The 22105-nt window shown below is 36.5% G+C and overlaps 1 protein-coding gene across 1 annotated transcript in view; it reads left to right on the top strand.

Annotated features, from left to right (window-relative positions):
• Positions 1 to 22105, top strand: part of Axdnd1 (axonemal dynein light chain domain containing 1) — a 128703-nt gene that overhangs the window by 55445 nt on the left and 51153 nt on the right. Inside the window, exons 11-15 of the mRNA XM_074047346.1 lie at positions 1946 to 2066; positions 14810 to 14911; positions 16145 to 16308; positions 18389 to 18464; positions 20291 to 20525. Of these exons, the coding sequence (XP_073903447.1) occupies positions 1946 to 2066; positions 14810 to 14911; positions 16145 to 16308; positions 18389 to 18464; positions 20291 to 20525 (698 nt within the window). The remainder of the gene's footprint in view (positions 1 to 1945; positions 2067 to 14809; positions 14912 to 16144; positions 16309 to 18388; positions 18465 to 20290; positions 20526 to 22105) is intronic.

Below are 22105 nucleotides of genomic sequence, written 5' to 3'. Positions count from 1 at the left end.
CTACAGAGGACTAGGTAGTGAGATACAGTTTCTGACTTAATTGTCTGCCTTTGTGACATGTGCCACAGCAGTGCAACACTGTGTGCAAAAGTAACCAAATATAATATGTGAAAATAGCTGTGTCCCCATAAAGAATTATTTATTGACACTAAAATTTGAATTTCATAAAATTTTCATTTGTCATGAAAAATTATTCTGTTGATTTTTTAACCATGAAAAATATAAACAATGCCAAGAATGCACCTGTCTCTTTTTTTGTATCGAGTTATATTGAATCCCAGCTCTTAGGGGGCTGAGACAAACGGATTGCACATTCAAGGCCAGCCTGGGATACATAGTGAGTTCAAAGCCAGCTAGGCTATATTTATTGTAAGACCTAGCCTCAACAAAACAAAGCAAATATATATTTGTGTATGTATACATATGTATATATGAAAACTAAAAATGTAAAAAGCTAAAAATATAAAAGTCTTAGCTTATCAACTTTGTAAGAGTATAAAAGGTAGGATGATTTGACCCACAGGTTTTAAGTTTTCCCACCCTGTTCTATTTCATTTTTTGTTAAAATTCTGATTACAGAGGCTCTTGTATCTATCAAAGGATATATCTTATTACATTTAAATTTTTTGTTTAGTTGATATGACAAAAGTAGTACATATATTTATAAAATTTTAAAAAATACATAAATGAAGAAAAAAATCACAATCTCATGGCTCATAGATTACTACTGAAAATACTTTAGTGTGTATTCTTCTGTGCATATGTGTATGTATTTTTAAAGATAGAATTGTATTGTATGTACTATTTTATAACCGGTTTTTTCCAGTCAAGAATTTCTGTTTTGTTCTCATAAATTACAAAAATTATATTCAGATTTTCCCTGTTCTTTCCAAAATGTCTTATAGTTGAGTTGTCTCAACCAGTGTCGAGTCTAGGACCACACATGGCATCTTGTTTTATGTTTCTTTTAATCCAACTTATTCCTATGCTTTAAAAAAATGTTGAAATGATTGAACAATTAAATGCAAAAAACTCAAATGTACACAAAATTTAAATTAAAACTGTATTCTTACTTTTATTCTATTTTATTTACTAGAATGAGAGTGGACACCTTATTCATTTTTTGCCTGTGTTCTGTAGCTGATTTATTCTTCATGTCTTTCTAGACAACTATTCTAAACTTAGTCTTCTAAGTTTCATCCCTCCAGTACTGCCTCTCCATTCTCTAAGAGGTACTTAGTAATACCTGAGCTTTTGGGTTGCTGGAAGGGATTTTAAAAAAAATATTGTATTCATTATAATTTAAACATTTAGTGGCTCATAGTCATTGGGCTTTAAGAATTTTGAAGAATCTAAGTCTATGAGAAAAGAAGCTTAACAGTAAAACTGATGCATTACTGTTACTTACATTCTAAAACTGTCAATTACATATAGTGCTATTATACCACTGGAGTATCTTTGAAAACTCTAGTGATTAGATAAAGAAAAGAATAAGATGAAAAGTATATACCGTAGGGAACATGATAGTGGACTTTTAACTTATTATGACCTTTGTAAGACTTAAAAATGAAATGTGACTATTTTTCTTCTGTTTTACAATTATACCATAATTACCTTATGATGAGTTTTTTGTTGTTTATTTCAGGTAAGGGATGACATTCTTTTCTTTTTTTCTTATATTATTGTTGTACTGGGTGTACATTGTGACATTTACAAAACAATATATTATAGTTGAATTCATCCCCATAAAATCCAAAGTTAGTTTTTTTTTCTTTTGGGAGTATTAGGGTTTGAACTCAGGGCCTCATACTTGCTAGGCAGGCACTCTACCACTTGAACCACTCCTCCAGCCCATGATGAGTGTTAAAGGAACAAATTGCCTGTTTTATAACAAAGTTCTTTAAAAATATGTTTATTATATAGCTGTTCATTAATTTTTCTTTAGAATTGTTGAAGAATACCATGACTTATATTCATTACAAAGAGGAAGGATGGAGAATGATATTAGACAGTTAATGGAAGAAAGAGATATTTGGAGTTCTGCCACATATGAGTTGGCCCTAAAGGTTTGTTCATCTGGATTCACAATTCAAACTTCATTATTGACTAAAGCTTCATTTTACCTTTTTTAATAATATAGGTAAAAGGTGAGAAAAGAAAGATGGTATATATTTATTGGTGAGTGATGTAGCTTTCATGGGCCTTAAAATAGAAAGTTAAAATTTTGTTTCTTTTCTCTATTTGGCACCTAGCTATTGTACAATTCAGAGCTCTTTTTTTTTTCACTAGAATCTATAAAGTATGAGCAGTAATTCTTTTTCTGTTGTCTTGGTTCAACTTTAATATATACTAATAATGAACTAGAAAGGGTGGTTCTTACTCTTTCATCTAATGTAACCATATTGAGGTCACTGGGTATCACACTCTGGTTCTATGGTAAGTGAACTGAAATGTGGCAGCCTGTGGAACATGACAGTATACTTTAAGGTAATAGCAAAGTCCCATAATATTTGATATTTCTAACATTTTTACCTGTTGGTTGTCTGTTCTGATGCTTGAGACTTGTAGGCACTGACAGTGAATTATGGCCCATAAGAAATTAAAACATTGGTCCAGTTTGATTGATTCAACAGCCACCCATGGCCACCTAATAAAATACTTTAAAAGAAGAAATAACTTGTCCATAAGGTATGGTGGCTCACACTTATAATCCCAGCTATTTGGGAAGGTGGAGATCAGTAGGATCACAGTTCAAGACCAGCCCAGGCAAAAAGTTAGTTAGACCTTATATCAGTTAGTAAGCTGGGTGTGGTGGTGCACACGTGCCATCCAACGGGGCTGGAGTCATGACTCCAAGTGGTAGAACACCTGTGGAGGCCCTACATTCAAAACTCCAGTACTGCCCAAAGAGGGAAAAAAAAAAAAAAAAAATATATATATATATATATATAGAGAGAGAGAGAGAGAGAGAGAGAGAAAGTTCAGAAAGACTCCTATATATCTATGTATCTATATATCAAATTGATTAAAAAATTGGAACTCTAATGCATAAAAAGATTACATAAAAAGTGAATCTAACAAAATTAAATATTTAAATGTAAACCCCATGAAATTATAAATATAAGAAATTAGAATGGGTATAAAATGAGTATCTTTATAATATTGAAGGTAGGAGGCCCTTTTAACCACAACATGAAAGGAAGCTTTTTTTTTTTTAAAGTAGTAGTCATTTTATTTTTTTAAATTTTTTTATTGTTTTATTATTCATATGTGCATACAAGGCTTGGGTCATTTCTCCCCCATGCCCCCACCCCCTCCCTTACCACCCACTCTGCCCCCTCCCTCTCCCCCCCACCCCCTCAATACCTGGCAGAAAGTATTTTGGAAAGAAAGCTTTTATGTGTGGGAGAGTTTTGAGTTTTGTTTTTTTCTTGGGCTAGTGATATACAGTACAACACTTAATATGTGCAGTAGTAGTGAGTCTCAGCTATGTTGCTAAGCTATGAAGTTCCCAAGGTTGTGTGTATTGAATGTACCCATGGTTTATTCTCAATATTGTTCTTTTTTGGGGGGTGGGGTAGAGGAGGTACTGGGCTTTGAACTCCTCATGCTTGCTATGCTTGCTAGGCAAGCATTCTACCACTTGAGCCATTCTGCCACCCTGCACTCATGGTTTATTGGGATGTAACTCAACCATGAATTGAGGAGAGCCTGTATTTTACATTTGTATTTGACCAAGCATTCCACTGGCAAGACCATTTTCTGAGAAATACCATACAAGTAAATAAGGATATGGATATTAATTTCAGCATTGCTTATGAGTTCAAAAATTTAAATAACCTTAACCATTCATCAGTAAGAAAATAAGTTATAGTTATCCTAACAAGTATACTAAGCAGTCATTTGAAAGAAAGTTGTAGACCTATGTACATGGAAAGATGGCTATGATAAGTAAAAGAAGCAAGTTTTAGAATAATCTATTATAAAAGGCCATATACATTTAATTAATACTATCATAAGTATATAAAAAACTAAACTATGTAGTGTAGTTTGTATATACACTGATGGAATCTCAAGCTAGTAACATTGATTTCTTTGGTGAGTTGAAATTTAGTGTTGTGGCAGCTGTTGGTGGGAATTTTGAATTTTTACTTTTATAATTTTGTACTGTTTGACTTACTGTTAATAGTTATGTATGAGTTGTTTTTACTAAGAAAGAATTTTTAAAGGATTTATTCTTTTTGTTAATTGTTTTCAGGTTATGTATTTTATTAGCATGTTAATCATATAGAGTACCTGGTTTCATTATGACATTTCCATACTTGCATATAATGTATTTTCATCATTATTAGCCTTCCTTATCTACCCCTATTTTTCCCTTCCACATCCCTAATAGTCTCCCTTTCAGTTAATTTCATGTCCTGTTACTTCCCTCCCTAAATGACACATATGAGAGAAAATGTGATACTTGTTTTGGTGAGACTGGCTTATTTCACTTAACACGATGCTCTCTATTTCCATCCAGTTTCCTGCAAAAAATCCATAATTTTGTTTTTTAATGCCTGAATAAAACTCAGTTGTGGTTATTTATTTATTCTGTGGTACTGGGTTTTCAACTCAGGGCCTACACCTTGAGCTACTACACTAGCCCCTTTTATTGTATGTGATGAGTTTTTTCAAGATAGCTCTCTCAAACTCTTTGCCTGGGCTGGATTTGAACTGCGATCGTTCTGATCTCTGCCTCATGAGTAGCTAGGATTACAGGCATGAATTACCAGTGCCTGACTCAATTGTGTATTTATATCACATTTTATCCATTCATCCACAGATGGGCACCTAGGGTGATCCCATGACTTGGCTATTGTGCATATGAATAGTGTAGCTATAAACATGGGTGTGTGGGTATCTCTACAGTAAGCTTTGATTATTTGGGTGTATATTTAGAAAGCAATATAGCTGGATTATATGCTAGTTTTATTTATTTATTTTTTGTGGTACTAGGGCTTGAACTCAGGGCCTACACCTTGAGCCACTCCACCAGCTCTTTTTTGGGAAGGGTTTTTTTTGAGATAGGGTCTCACAAACTATTTGCCTGGGTGGGCTTCGAACCACAATCCTCTTAATCTCTGCCTCCTGAGAAGCTAGGATTATAGGCATGGACCACTGGTGCCTGGCAGTAGTTTTATTATTTGAGGAGCATTCATACTGATTTCCAAAATGGATACGCTAATTTACATTCCCAAAAAGAGCATATAAGGGCTCTTCTCCCCCATTCCCTGCCCTTCTACATCGTCAACATTTGTTTTCTTTCTTAATGATTGCCATTCTGACTACATGACATGGAATCTCAATGTAGTTTTGATTTACATTTTCCTCATGGCTAAAGATGTTGAACATTTTTTTCATGTATTTATTGGCTATTTGTACTTCTTCATTTGAAAAGTGTCTCTTCATTTTCCCAGTTATTAATTGGATTATTCTTTGGTGTTTAGTTTTTTGAGTTCTTTATATGTTCTGTATATTAATCCCCTGACAATGAATATCTGGCACAGCTTTTCTCCCATTATGTAGGCGTTGATTTTTTCTTTTGTTGTATAGAAGCCTTTTAATTTAATTCATCCATTTGTCAATTCTGCTGTTACTTCTCAAGCTATTGAAGTCCTATTTAGAAAGTCATTGCCTGTGCCTACATCTTAAAGTCTTTCTAGCAGCTGCAAAGTTTCAGGTCTTACATTACAGTCTTTGATCCATTTTGAGTTGGTTTTTATACAGGGTGAGAGGTAGGGATCTAGTTTTAGTCTTCTACATGTCGACATCCAGATTTCTCAACACCACTTGCTAAAGAGGCTATCTATGTTTTTTCCAATGTATGTTTTTGGTATTTTTGTCAAGAATCAGATGGCTGTAGCTGCATGGGTTTATTTTCCAGTCTCCTATTCTATCCCATTGGTCTATGTGTCTGTTTTTGTGCCAGTACCATGCTGTTTTTGTTACTATGGCTCTGTAGTACAGTTTGAAATGGATGCTGTGATACCTCCAGTACTGCTCTTTTTTCCCTTCAGGATTGCCTTGGCTGTTCTGAGGCTTTAGTGTTTCCATATAAGTTTTAGGATTGACTTCTCTATTTCTGTAAAGAATGACATTAAAATTTTGATGGGGATTGCATTGAATCTGCAGATTGCTTTTGGCAATTTGGCCATTTTCACAATATTTTTTTAAATCTCTTTTTAAAAAAAATTTTTTGTTGTTCATTTATTCAGATATGCATACATTGTTTGGGTCATTTTTCCACCCTGACCCCCTTTCCCCATCCTTCCCCTCCTCCCCGCTCAGTTTCAGACAGGTCTCATTCTGCCCTTATCACTAATTTTGTTGAGGAAAAGACATATGCACAATAAGAAAGACAAAGCGTTTTTGCTAGTTGAGTTAAGGATAGCTATACAGAGAGATTCCTACTATTGCTTTCATGTACCCATGTGTAACGACCCATGTTGATTCACTCTAACTGATCTTTACACTGGTTCCTGATCCTCTGCTCATGATAACCTGTCATTTTAAGGTTTCTGTATTAGTTTCCTCTGGAGTGGGGACATCAAACGCTTTCATGTTTTGGGTTTTCTACCTATTTCTATATTACCCATATGTGCTCTCCCCTTGTCATGTGATCCAAGTCCAACCACATTGCTGTATTTGCCCTAGATCTAAAGTCTGCATATGAAGAAGAACATACGATTTTTGGTCTTCTGAGCCTGGCTGATCTCACTCAGAATGATGTTCTCTAGTTCCATCCATTTACCTGCAAATGATAAGATTTCATTTTTCTTCATGGCTGAGTAAAATTCCATTGTGTACAAGTACCACATTTTCTTGATCCATTCATAAGTAGTGGGGCATCTTGGTTGTTTCATTTTCACAATATTGATTCTGCCTATCTGTGAACATGGAAGTTCTTTCCATCTTGTAGCATCTTCTACAATTTCTTTTGTTAGTGCTTTATAGTTTTTATTATAGCGTTTTTAATATCTTTGGTTAAGTTTATTTTAATTTTTTTGATGATACTAGGGTGTTTGGTTAAATTCATGCCTAAGTTTCCTTTTTTTTTTTTTGAAAAGCTATTGGGAATAGGATTGTTTTCCTGACTTCTTTCTCAGTGAGTTTGCTATTGGTGTGTAGAAAAGGTACTGATTTTATATGTTGATTTTGTATTCTTGCTATTTGCTGGAAGTGTTTATCAGAGCTAAGTCTTTTGCTGGATTCTTTAGGATCTCAAGTATAGAATCATGTTACTTGCAAACAGGGATAATTTGACCTTGAAAGATTAAAAAAAAAACGGATAATTTGACTTCATTTCCTGTTTGTATTTATTTTACTTTGTCTTGCCTTATTGACAAAAATGGAAACAAACAGTGAACACCCTTGTCTCATTTCTGATTTTAGAGAAAATGCTTTCAGTTTTCCCAGTTAATATTGATTATAGGTTTCTCATATATAGGCTTTATTATGTTGAGGTGTCTTCCTTCTGTTCCTAGTTTCTCCAGGGATTTTTATCACAAAAGAAAGTTGAATTTTGTCAAATGCCTTTTCTGCATCTATTGAAATGATCATGTGATTTTTGTTCTAGATTCTATTTATGTGCTGGTTATGTTTATTAATTTCCAAATTGAACCATCCTTGCATTCCTGGTATGAAGTCAACTTAATCATGTCAGATCATGTCATGGTTGTTGAATTTGGTTTGCAAGGATTTTTGTGTCTCTTTATATCAAGAAAATGGGCCCATAATTTTCCTTTTTTGTTTTTTGTGTCCCTTTCTGGCTTTGGTATTAGGATAGTACTAGAATGAATTTGGAAGTGATCCCTCCACTTGTGTTTTAAGGAATAGTTTGAGGAGCATAACTTTAAGTTCTTTAAAGGTCTGGTAGAATTCAGCACTGAACCCACCCAGTCTTGGGCTTTTGTTGAGACTCTGTAATTGCTTCAGTCTCATTGTTCATTATAGATCTGTTAAGGGTTTTCTTTATATCCTTTTGATTCAGTTTTGGTAGGTCATATGTATCTAGAAATTTATTCATATCTTCTAGTTTTTCCAATTTGTTGAAATATAATTTTTCAAAATACTCCCTGTTAGTCCTCTGAATTTTAATGGCATGTGTTCTAACATCCCCCTTTAATATCTAATTTTCATATTTGACTAATGGTTTGTCATTATTATGAAAGAACCAACTCTTTGTTTCATTTGTCTTTTTATTTTAATATTGTTTCCATTTCAGTAATCTCATCTCAGCTGTTTATTGTTAATCTTTCCTTCTACTAATTTTGGATTTTTTTCTCATCCTTTTCAGTGAACTTGAAGTGCATGATTAGGTTATTTGAGACCTAATTTTTTTTTAATGTAAACACTCATAACTTCCTACTTAGAACTGCCTTTTCTGTATCCCACAGATTCTAGTCTGTGGTATTTTATTTTCATTTGATTCCAGGAATTTAAAAATTTCCCCCTGATATCTTCAATGACCCAATGATCATTTTAAGTGTATTGTTTAATCTCCATGTGTTTATACATATTTTATTTTTTCATGCTATTGATTTCTAGGGCTTTTTAAAAACTGTTTTTATTAGCATACATTAATAGTACAAGGGGGTTTCATTATGATAATGCCATAGATGTGTATAGTGTACTTTCAACAAGGTCACCCCTCTAATATATTCTTCTAGCCCACCCTTATCCTACCCCCCTTTTCCAAACTGTATTTGGTGGGTCTCATTATGCTATCTTCATGTATCAATACATATGTATTTTTATATATGGTACTTTGATCATTTTTACCTTTAGTATCCTCTTATTTCCCTTTTATCCCCCTTCCCTTTCCCACCAGTTCCTCCCCCAGCATTCCCCCTTGTACACTCAAATCCCACTATTAATGTTATTATCATAACCACTTTAGATCTAGATTCCACATATGAACAAAACATGTGATAGTTGGCTTTTTGAGCTTTATCTTGATAAATATTATGCTCTCTAGTTTTGTTCATTTTCCTGCAAATGACATAATTTCACTCTTTTTTATGGATGAATAATACTCTATGGCATATATATATATATATATATATATATATATATATACTACCTTTACTTTATCCACTCATTAGTTTTGAGACACCTAGGCTGATTCTGCAGGTAGGCTATCGTGAACAGTACTGCAGTAAACATGGGTATACAGGTATACCCTTTGTATACTGATGTACAGTCTTTCAGATATATGCTCAAGAGTGGTATGGCAGGGTCATAAGAAAGGTCAAGGGCAAACACAACAAGGGGATTGGACTATGAGCACATGATAAAAGTGAGAGCATACAAGGAAGGGGTGAGGATAGGTAAGACACCTAAAAAACTAGCTAGCATTTGTTGCCCTTAACGCAGAGAAACTAAATCAGATACCTTAAAAGCAACTGAGACCAATAGGAAAAGGGGAACAGATACTAGAGAAAAGGTTAGATCAAAAAGAATTAACCTAGAAGGTAACACCCACGCACAGGAAATCAATGTGAGTCATCTCCCTGTATAGCTATCCTTATCTCAACCAGCAAAAACCCTTGTTCCTTCCTATTATTGCTTATACTCTCTCTAAAAATTAGAAATAACGGCAAAATAGTTTCTGCTGGGTATTAGGGGGGGGAGAGGGAGGGGGTGGAGTGGATGGTAAGGGAGGGGGTGGGGGCAGGGGGGAGAAATGAACCAAGCCTTGTATGCACATATGAATAATAAAAGAAAAAGGAAAAAAAAAAAAGGTCTATTTTTAGTTTTTTGAGGAACCTCCATTCAGATTTCAATAATGGCTGCACTAGTTTACATTCCCTTCAACAGTGTGCGAGGGTTCCTTTTCTCTCAAATCCTCACCAGCATTTGTTGCTTTTTGTTGATGATAGCCATTCTGACTGGGGTGATGTAACCTCAGTGTAGTTTTGATTTGCATTCTCTTTATGGCTAAGAATATTGAACATTACTTCATGTATTCATTAGCTATTTGTACTTCTTTTGAGAACTGCCTGTTCAATTCATTTGCCCATTTATTAATTGGCTTACTTGGTCTTATTGAGATGGAGTCTTGTGGACTTTTTGCCTTGGCTGGTTTTGAGCTGTGATCCTCCTAATCTCCACCTCCTGAGTAGCTAGGATTACAGGTGTGAGCCATTGCACCTTACTGGTCCTATTTTGGAGATGGAGTCTTTTAAACTCAGCCTTCCTAAGTATTTAGGATTACAGGCATGAGCCATCATGCCTGGCTCAGTCTGTGTCTTTTAATTGGAGAGTTAAGTCCATTTGTATCTAGAGTTATTGTTGAGAGGTATGTGCAATTCCTGTAATTTTGTTGTTTTTTTCCCCCAGGTTGATGCAAGTATTTTCTTTCTTCCTTATTCAACTTCAAGGGTTACTAGTTTGCTAAGTTGAACATGTTTGATTCTTTCCTAATTCTCATTTATTTATCTCTTCTCATGAAATTTATTCTTCCCTGAGCTCTCATGATGTGGCTATCTTTTCCTCATCTGTGTCTAGTGCTCCTTTAAGTATATTCTGCAGTGCTGGCTTAGCCATCCTGAATTTCTTTAGTTTGTACTTGTCTTGGAAGGCCTTTATTTCTCCATTGATTTTAAAGGATAACTTTGCTGGGAATAGTAACCTTGGTTGGCAATTACTTACTCTCAGGGCTTAAAATATATCAGATCATGCTTTCTTGACTTTGGGTGTTTCTGCTAAGGGTTCTGTTGTAATTCTGCTGAATTTTCCTTTGTAAGAAGTTAGTGCTTCTCTCTTACAGCTTTCAATATTCTTTCTTTGTTCTGTAGTCCTGGCTTTTATTTTTGTGGCAGAACTTGGGTTTACTTAAGGTCTTATGCTTGCTAGACAGAGGCTTTACCACTTGAGCCACTTTGCCAGCCCCAGACTTGGCATTTTAAATGTAATGACTACTTATGTCTGTTTGAAGTTCTAAATGCCCCTTGTACCTGTATGTCTACATCTTTCCCTAGATTTGGGAAATTTTCTGCTACAATTTCATTGAATAGGTTCTCTTTGCCTTTAGCTCTTATTTCAGTTCCTTCTTCTTACCCCATGGATTCTAGGTTTGATCTCTTGATGGTGCCCCTGAGTTCTTGAAAATTGTGGTCACAATTCTTGTGTTCCAACATTGAAATTTGTGCATCTGTTGGGATGGATAACATTTCCAGTTTTATATGGGGGTCTTCTTAGTGGGCAGCCATCTCTTGAAGTCTCAATCCTAGTACCACTCAGAGGAGAGGAAGCAGACTGCAATAATAATAGCTACCACAATTCAAAATCAAACCAGATATTTAAATGTAAACAAAAAAGTTGGAAAAATCAGTTATATACTCAATAAAGACAGAAAAGAAAGGAGCTAGGATACTTATAGGATAGACTAGGAATTTAAAAATTAGTAAATGTAAAAGTAATAGAATAATTAAATGCGGAGATAGGAAAAGGAAAAAAGAGAGAAGCAGCAAAATACTTGGAAAGAGAAGAAAAATATATGGAAGGAAGGTATAACGAAGAATAGTGAGGGGAATACCAATGAAACAAACAGAGCAAACAAAGCAATCAAAATAAGTAAATAAAAAAGACTAGTTAATAGAGATATGATGGTGATGCTTAGTTTTTTTTTTTCCAGGCATATTATTTTGCTGTCTATTTGTGTGGAGGGCCAGTGGGCCAATTGTTTAATTTTCTCTCTGAATGCCAACCAATAAGGGTTGTTTGCTGGCTGAGCCCCACCTCACCTTTCTTCCCTGGGTCATGCACTAGGACTGCTATAAGGCTTAGTTCCTGCCAGTGTTTTCTGAATGCAGGCCCTGAAGCTACTTCCACCAACTGAGCCTGAGGAACCTGGTTGGATGCTCCCTCATACCAGAGGTGCTCTGCCAGTGTGGCATGGATGTGGAAAAGGCCATAGCACCACTTCCATTTGCAGATAGGGCTCTGAGAAAGCATTTGGACCAAAGCAGTCTGCACCAAATGAACCCCGTGCCCTGGCTTTGCTGGTCTCTGTCCCATCCCCTCGAGACCCTGATCATATTCACACACAGCTGTGCTTGCTCCTTTTGCCATAGGGTGATCTGCAGATCCTGGCTCTATGTGCCTTTTGATTCCCTCTGCAAGGTGGCCTGCACTTCCACCATGTTGGCGAATCTGCACCTCAGTCACAGCTGGGCCCACACTGATTCTTTGGGTGGTTGCTTGCTTAGCTAGTGGAGAGAGGGAGGCCTTTGGGGTTTAGAGATATAAAAAAGGAAGAGACTTCTGCTCTCCTCAGCCAGAAGATTTGACTGTAAGACCTCTCAATATGATTTCCCATCATGGCACCAGTGAGCAAACTGGGCAGTCAGGACCCCTTCTCCTGCTCCAGCTTGCTCCCCAGATCATGGAGCTCTCACATTAAATTGTATCATTGTAGAGGGTCAGATTATGACCTGTGGAACTCACAATGTCTTTCCTTTTCTGTTTTGCTTAAAGCCCCACTGAGAGGATTCTCCCCTTTCTCTTCCACTGTGTCTAGTGCCACATGTTAGGGTTCTTTGTTTCATTTGCAAATCTAAAGTTCAATATTTCTGGGTCTCACCTGGTCTCTGTCTACTACTTATTGTTGCACTTTCCCTATAGCCTCATACCTGATGTTTTGTTTCAGATCTGGAGATGCAGGAAAGTGCTGGGTGTCTCTAATCTGCATCTTCCTCTATTCAGTTTTAAAGCAAACTTTGAGTACCTGCTATGTGTCAGACATTACACTGTGTTCTGTTTGGTGAAACACAAATAATTAAGACCAAGTTCCTACCCTTAAAAACTTAAGAGATTCAAACATTTTGTCAATCAAGAATATGGGCTTAAAAAAAAAGAATGATGGGCTTATCCAGACAAATGAAGTATTAGTAGGAATACACATCTAGATTGAGCTTATTAATATGATTAATGTGAATAACTACCATGATTATGGTATTATTAAGAGCATCAGATATCATTTATTTGGTTGTTACCTGTGTTGGGCATAGTTCTGAGAGTAATCCCGTGAAGCAGGACTTGTCCTAACCACACTTTCCAGATGAGGAAGTTCGGTCTTTAAGTGGTGAAGCTAGCAAGCATGACTGTGGAGCCAGACCTCACAGTTACCATGCTACAGTGTCTTTAGGGACGAACAAAACTCAGAGAAGCCACCTAAAAGGGGAGACCCAGTGAAAAAGGAGTTCGTGTAGAAAAAAAGAGGCAGTGGCAGGAAATTGCTGCTAACTCACTATACAGGCACAGCCACTGCGTAAGGTGTGTGTGTGTGTGTGTGTGTGTGTGTGTAGTACTAAGGTTTGAACTCAGGGACTCACACTTGCTAAGCAGGTACTCTACCACTTGAGCCACACCCTCAGTCTTTTTTGCTTCAGTTATTTTTTAGGTAGGATCTCATGTTTCTGTCCAGGGCCAGCATCCAAAGGCAATCCTCCTACTTATGTCTCCAGTGTCTTTGTGATTAAAGACAAACACTATAATGCCCTGCTCATTGGTTGAGATATGGTCTTGCTAATTTTGCCCAGGCTGACCTCAAACTGTGATCCTTTCCAATGACCACATCCCAAGTACCTGGAATTGCAGGTGTGAGCCACCACACTGGGCCAAGATGGTTCTTAAAATCATATTAGACACTTACAAGATGAGAAGAAAAAAGAATAGAAGACAATTACTTTGCAATGGTCAGACATCATGTAGGATTCAGTGTTCCATTCTAATGCAGAATTGTAAATGGGCCATTCACATATTCAGAGGAAACAATCATGACAGTAAATATATAAGAAATAAATTTGAACAAGGCATGTCTATTCAATAAGAGAAGAAAAAAGGCAGCCGAATTCCCTCACACTGAAAGTATTTAAACAGTAGAACACTGACCCCTGCTAGATGTTTCTGTAGAAGACGACCTGGCATTGACCAGGTCAGTCATCCCTAAGGTACCTTCCAATCAGAAGGATATTATCTAGAATGTCAACATTCTGAAAATACTCTGTCTCTTTTGTTCATGGCTATTCTCCCAATGTCTAGAATAGTCATTCACTAAAGGACTGTGCAGCTGATTCAACATATCAGTGGTTCTCAAAGTGTAGTTCAGGGAATTCTGGGGATCCATGAGACCCTTTCAGGAGCTCTGGGATATCAAAACTAGTTTCATCAAAACACTGAGGTGTTATTTGCTATTTCCACTCTCATTCACTCATGAATATGCAGATTTTTCTACAAGCTATTGCAACAGATTGAAGGCAGAAGCAAATATGAGAATCTGTCTCTGTTCTTTTAAGGTAGACCATAAAGACATTTATAAAAATGGCATTCTTTTCACTCATGTTTTTGGAAAAATGTAGTTATTTTTCATAAAAGTAATATTTATGTTAACATATAATTGGCTTATTAATGTTGTTTAAGTGAAATAACACCGTATTTTAAATAATTTTAGCTTAATGTCAAGTGCAGCGAATATCAATAGATAAAATCCATATAAATAAAAGCACTTTAGAGTTCTCAATTTTTTACTAGAGTAAATGGGTCTTGAGATCACAAACTATTTAAGACAGTGATGTACTATAGTTTAATTTAGTTCCAGCTCAATAGTTTAGGAAATATGAATTTATGATTTCAGTTACATAATGATTTAAACAAGAAATTTTGATTGAGATAATGAGTCAATGAAAAATTGATATGTGAAATCACAGTGATACGTCAGTCACAGGGGTTTGCTCCTAATCATAGTTTATTATTTTCATAGGTAATTGTAAGAAATAGAGTCATATTGGCTAAAAGACTCTACCTCAATGAAAAAGCCTGGAGTAAATATGCCAAGCACTTCATCATAATGCTGACAACTAAGGTAAACCTCCGTTCACTTTAGTTTCAGGAGAAAAGATGCAAGTGCTGAGGGCTGAGACCAGAGTATTTGTTTGCGAAACTTACAAATTTTTAAATATAGGTTTACATTTTTGCTTTATTGTGAGCAGAGTGAAAAATATACAGAAAGGTAAATAAAGTCTCTTACTTCCTTATATTTGTCTTCCATTGTACCTAAATCAGTTTATCTAAGTTTAATAACACCACAAATTTATTCACAGTCTACTATTTATTGGTTCTTAAACTACAATAAAAAGCGTTATGGCCAGGCATAGCGGTCTAATGCCTATAAGTCCCAGTGCTTGAGAGACTGAGGCAGGAGGATCACAAGTTCCAGGCCAGCTTAGGCTACAAAGTGAGTTCTAGCAAGGCAAAACCCCACTGAACAATGAACAGACACTTAAACAGTGAAGGACAGGAATGTAAAACAGGCAGGAGGGGAAGGGTAAATGAAGAGGGTAAAAGAAGGTGAATGTGGTTGATGTATTTTCTATAAGTGAATGAATATAGAACATTGAAACCTGTCAAAGTCATTGTAAGAAAAGGGAGGGTGAAGAGGGAGAATAATGGAGGGGAAGAACCAAACCAGTATGGAAATGTCACAACTAAACTCCCTGTACACTATTATATACTAATAACATATAAAAAACAAAAAACCCAAAATGAGTTCAGGTCAGCCTAGGTTACTTAGCAAGACCCTGTCTCAAAACAAAACAAAAAACAGTAAATAGCTGTGTTTATTGAAATAGTTGCATTATTATGCAATTTAATGAGAAAATTCTGTGAGTACCCTAGGGAGGAAAAGAGGAACTGGCACTTGGTGTGTTTTTACTCAGTAGAGCCATTTTCCCTAGTCATTTCATTTCGCTCTTTAAACTAGCCTGTGAGAAATGTATTAGGGTCTTCTGCGGATAGATTAAATAATGTCCCCTGAGGTTATGCAGCCAGCAGATGCCTTGGGTTCACATTTGGTTCTGTCTGGCTTCATGGTTCCTATTCTTTTCAGTGTACCACACTGCCCTGCAGGAAAATTGGGTTCATGTTGCAAGGAAAAGGTCTTGTCCCCAACACTTTATGTGCCACGGAAAATTCATCCCCAAACAAGTCACTGATGATATTTTGAAAAAGGAATAGCTCTGGTATTAATAATGGCCTTGCATGTGTTAATAAATACTTCTTAAGAAATAAATGACTAAGTTGATCTTACGCATTTTAGGACACTGCAGACCTTGCAATGTTGCAGAGGTTGACAGAGAAATGGAAGCTCTCTCTGGACAAATTTAAACAGGAGGTGGAATGCACTGAGGTGTCCACAAAGGAGAAAGCGCAAGTCACTAGGGACGGACTTCTCAAATGGCAGCAGCTCTTCCAAGAATCTTGGTTTGCTGGTTATACTATTTCATGTCAAATAACTCAGTCCAATTCTCTGTGTGTGTCTTTCTCTTCCTCTCTCTTTCTCTTTCTCCCTCTCCCTTTCTCTCTCTCCCTCTCCTCTAACGTTGTTATTGGGAGATAATCAGCACTGTTAAGGACTTTGAACTCTGGTGGTTTCTAGTGCTAATTATCTTTGTAGTCCCTCTTGATTCCCTGATGACTTCCGCTGCTGTCTTCATTGAAGTCCAACTCTTTTTCTTTTTCTTTTCTCCTTAAAACAAAGTCAACTTATGTCATTTCTTCTGACAAATGAATACCTGAATCCATCTGCAAATTCTGTAGCACAGTGCAGGGCAGCAAAGTGGAATCATTGGGTGACAGTTACAGAGAGATGGATTTTGATTGACTAGCATGCTTTGTAGTGATTAATTTGATCATGGAAAAGTCTGGAGATAAAGTAATTAAATTGAGGGGGGATGATGAAATCACAGCCAATGTGAGTGGGAACCTCTACTTTGGGTGCAGACTGTACTAGATGATTTCTAAAGTGTTTTCAAATTTTAAGATGCTTTATTTGTGAAAAGGACACATTCTAGATACCACTTCCATGTCAGATTTAGTCTAGTGGTTTTAGTTTTCAGATATCCTATAAGGTTTCCCAGTTAGTAGATGTAGAAGTTCTAGAAGGTGAAGCCTCTTCAACTGGAGGCTGCTGTCATGGGCACATTTCTGTTGTTTGCTCACTGTTACCTGGGAGTAGAGCACTGGAGGTCATCATTCTCTTCTTCCTTTCTCTTCAGCAACTTTCTTAAAATGAGCTTTCTCCTGTGACACTTTAGTGAAACTTAGTAGAAACTTTCAAAAAGTTAGGACTCCTGACCTAATTTTGAGTCTTCATTACTCAGTAGGTTTCCTTTGCGTTTATATGTTGTATTTATATATCCTGGCAGCTATATTCAACAGGAATTCTTTTTTAAAAAATTTATATATTTATTATCATATTAATGTACTGGGAGTACATTGTGACATTTACAAAAATGCTTACAATATATCAGTTAAATACACTCTCTCCATCGTTCTCCTTTATTCCCCTTCCCCTATTCTTAGAATAGTTTCAACAGGTCTCATTTTTTCCATTTCATGCATGAGTACATAATATTTCCACAATATTCACCCTCCTATACCCTTTCCTTCTATCCTAACTCCTCCCACTGGTACCAACCCCCAGACAGGACCAGTTTTGCTTTCCTGTTGTCTGATTTTGAAAAAAAGATGTTTTTGTTTGTTTAAAATAGCTATACAGGGAGTTTCATTATGACATTTTCGTGTATATGTGTATTATATTCTGAATTGGTTCATTGCCTGCAACCTGCGTGGGTGTGCTGTGTGAACCTGACTAAGAGCAGCGGGGAATGAGAAATAAGACACACACTGACATACAGACATCAAACAGAAATCTGGGGACGGGAGGGTTGCACGTTCCATTTTTCTCCTTTCTACCTTCATCCCCTTTTTATGGTGATTTCAACAGGTTTAGACATTCTATATTCATTCTTATGTAGAAAGTATATCAACCATACTGACTTTCTTTACTTCCTTCTTTAACCACCCTCCCCCCATTAGTGCCCTCTCTTTAATGTGACCTGTTTTTAATTCTTGTCCTTCGTTGTTTAAGTGTCTGTCTGTTGTTCACTGGGATTTTTGCCTTGGTATTATTATACCTGCACATGCATTGTGCTTAAGTCAACATAGCCCCACTCTACTGCACTTCCTCACCCTTCCCCCCATCTTGTGTTGTTTAGCACTTTTCAGTGTTTTGCAACAGGAATTCTCATAGAGTCCTAGTTTTGAATTTCCAATGTGAGAGCCCCCCACCCTCACAGAGATACTATCATAGCCCCTGGCCCTTGGTTGATTACAATTAGAATCTATATTTATGCTGTAAATATAAAAGATGAATGCCTATGGGGAGGGGCCTATACCTGGTTGGGGAAATATAATATTGTTATTTAGTGCATGAATTTATGATTTTCTTTGTTTATACCTGGTTCTGAGACCTTTCTCTTGCTCTTTTTTCTTTTTTCAGTGGACAAGGTGTATTATCCCTCAAAAAGGGAGATGTGTTTCAGGTAACTCCTTCAAGCTTCAAGCAGTGGCACAGGGTAAGACTCTTTAATAAAGAACTTGGTAATGAAAGTGCTGGTAGTAAACTTGACCCTCCTCACCTACAGCTGAGTCACATCTTATGCTTTTAAACTGCTATATAAGGGCTGGGAATGTGGCTCAAGTGGTAGAGTGCCTGCCTAGCAAGTGCAGGGTTCTGAGTTTAAATGCTAGTACTGCACCCCTCACCAGTACCCTACAAAGTTTGATGAAAGAGAAAGGAAACAGCAAGGCTACAGGGACCCTTGCCCTTGAACTCAGGGCCTCACACTTGCTAGGTAGGTGTGCTACCATTTAAGCCACTCCACTAGCTCCACAGGGGCCTTTAAAAATACATTTAAATATTTTCAAGTCTATTTCAGATTTTGGGGTAAAATAAACTTAGGCTGCCAGAAAAAAAGAGAGAGAGAGAAGTGTGTGGGGGGAGGAAGATGCTTGTGTAGCAGGGAGTATGGTTCTGTCTCTCTCATGTAGTTGCCAGATAATAAGTCTGTGCCTCACCAGAAAATTAACAAGTTTTAAATTATGGCAAAATTATACCTAACATAAAACTTACCATTTTAAGTCAGTGGCAAAAAAGTGAATTCACGTGCAACCATCACCACTATCTGTCTCTAGAGTCTTTCATCTTCTCAGACTGAGGCTCTAACCAATGGCTCCCAGTTTTGCCTTCCCTCAACCCCTAGCAATCATCATCCTACTTTCTGCATGTAAAAATTGGCTATATTAGCCACCTCATCTAAGTAGACTAATACAGCATCTGTCATGTTATGACTCGTTTATTTCGCTCAGCAGTATGTCCTCAAAGTACATCCATGTGTCAGGATTTGCTTCCTTTTTAAGGTTGAACAATATTCCATTGTGTGCATATATGTGCCACATTTATATGTATGCCAGATTTTGTTTACCATGAATAGCATCTTTTTTAAAAGGGTTCAAACTTTGAAAACAAGTTTCATTAATTAAATTGCTATCATGCAATAGAAATCTGACAAAAGAAAATTATATTCCATGACATCAAAATAATTCAAAAGTGAATATCAAATTCATGAACTAATGAAATCTCATCCAGAGCCCCAGAAACCACTTTCTTTTCTCCTGGAATGATTTGATCATAACAATCTCAGAATTGAAGAAGTTTTCTGCCCTTCATACAATATATCTACTTCAGTAAATTATTTTTACTATTTATATGGCAGTCTTGACATGTATAGATGAAGCTGAAAAAAACAGTGCTTCTTTATTAATTGGGAATCAAAGTAATTCTCATTTACTTTATTCTTTGTTAGGCTGAAAATGCTTCCCATACCTTTTCTTTCTTACTCTTTTTTTTGGTCAATACTGGGTTTTGAATTCAAGGCCTCATGTTTACTAGGCAGGTGCTCTACCACTTGAGCTACTCCACCAGCCCTTTTTTGTTTTGATCATTTTTGAGATAGGGTCTCACAAACTATTTTCCTGGACTGGCTTCAAATCTCATCAGTTCTCCTGATCTCTGCCCTCCTGAGTAGCTAGGATTACAGGGATAAGCCATTAGTGCCTGGCCTTTTCTTACTCTTTTTGACAGCTACATTATATAGGTCTTACGGTCCCCACCTCACTCTGGCAGAAATCAGAAGCTTAGGGATGTCAGGTTGCTTATCTACCAGTAGTATCTGGTAGACTGAGAAGTTGACACTGGGTCTCTCTAACCCTCAAATTCTTATAAGAACAATGGCTATGAACAACAATAATAGGCTATCCAACACCAAAATGATTGGGTGTCACTGGGGAGTAAGGATCTTTGATGAATAACATGTTACTCCCCACCCCCTTCACTTTCCAGATGCTGAAGGAGAAGTCAGAAAAGTTTACTGGGGATACTCTAGTGTCCAGATATGATTCTCTCAAGATTATTAAGCATTTGCAGGAAAGCTGGGCAGATGTTGGGTTTGGGGTATTTAATCGCCATAAAAATATGGAGGGGAACATGCCACCAGAGCGACAATACATGGAAGAACTGTTGAAAACCATAGGCAGACTCTACAAAGAATATGAAATAAGGATAAATGGAGACAACGGTAAGAAAAAGATAATTAAATTTCTTGTCATTACAAAGCATTTTAACAGTGATTATTTTGAATATAATTAATAGCTATAAGTATATCATGAATTAATATCTAAAAGTGGAAAGTATAAGTTTGCTACATGGCAAAGGTGGAGAGGAATATTAGAGACAAAGAGAACATCTGAATAATATGCAGAAATGGAGTCCTAGATTGTTGAGCAGTGTGTGGGTGATGGTGATACAGTTATGTGGAAGTGGATAGGCTTTCTCTACTAAGCCTAAGAGCACAGAACTTTTGAGGCAGTGAACTAGTTTGAATTTTAGAACAATCACTCTGACAGCAGAGAGGGACATTTACTGAGGAATGGTATTTTGAAAACATGAAGAGACCTATTGTAGGGATCTAGTTGAAAAATGACAAGGTCCTAGCCTAAGACATAGAGCAGGAGAGGAAGAAAACAATAAAGAGAGATTTTGAAAAGTATAGGCTATGCAAATTTGATGATCTGGAGAATACATGAGAGAAAGAAGAGTGCTGTAGTGTGACCATGTGGCATTCAAATAATTGAGATTAGGGAATACAGGAGGAGGAAAAAATTGGAAGAGGGAGATTATATATTCAGTTTTAGACATACTGACTGTGAAGTAGTTATGGTATAATTAAGTGGATGTTGATTCAGCAGACATGTTAGCAATGTGTGAGAGAGGTCTTGGATAAAAATTAATATAATATAATAATTTCAATAAAATTAACAATTTCAACCTTTTTTTTTTTAATGGTGCAAATAACCCAAGTGAGGGCCTCATGGCATTCTAGGCAAAGTGCTCCACCACTGAGCCAGATCCCTGGCCTTAAAAATTTCAAATTTTTAACCACAGTTAATTGTAAAGACCATGTCTGATAATTGATTCTCCTATAGGTTTTTAGAAGTTGTCTATATATTGTCATGTTTTTCAGTCAGTTCTTTTTATATGCCTTATTCCAATTAAATGTTGAACATTGTGTCTGAAAAGTTCTAGAAATAACTCAAAACTTCGGAAGGATTTTTTTTTTTACTTTGTCTTCTAGCAGGTCATTTAGGGTAGGGGAAGATCACCTAAACTGAAGCTTGGGGGGACTGAGTTGAAATATGAAGTCTGGCTTTAGGCTTTGTGAGAACTAGTCTGTTTCTGTTCCACCCTTTTCCTTAAGGTGCATTGTTTTCAGGGATTCAGAGGCCCAAGTGAAACCTAGTGTGTTTATCAGGGCTTCTATCCCTCAGCAAATTTCTGACCGTCAATTTTATTCCTCCAGCCCCAGTAGAGTGATTTAATATCCCAGAGCTGGCCGTGAGAGATATAAAACTCCCCCAAAGCATTTTTATTCACAGTTATGTGTTCTTTAAGAATCCCTCCTGGTAAAGAATTTCAGGTAACCACTGACAGCACTGTTGTTCAACATAAAATTCCATGGGAAAACACAATCATCATTATCTGCAGCAACAATAATGTAGTTTTAGGTTAAAATGGCAATGCCTTCCCATGAGAGTACATAGTGGGAAAGAATGAGGTAGAAAATGGTTTAAAATAGATGAAGAAATTGAAACAATGAAT

This window comes from Castor canadensis, chromosome 11 (assembly GCF_047511655.1).
Source record: "Castor canadensis chromosome 11, mCasCan1.hap1v2, whole genome shotgun sequence".
Taxonomy (NCBI): domain Eukaryota; kingdom Metazoa; phylum Chordata; class Mammalia; order Rodentia; family Castoridae; genus Castor; species Castor canadensis.
The sequence above is the reverse complement of the archived record's forward strand: the minus strand, read 5'-3'. Positions and strand labels throughout refer to the sequence as shown.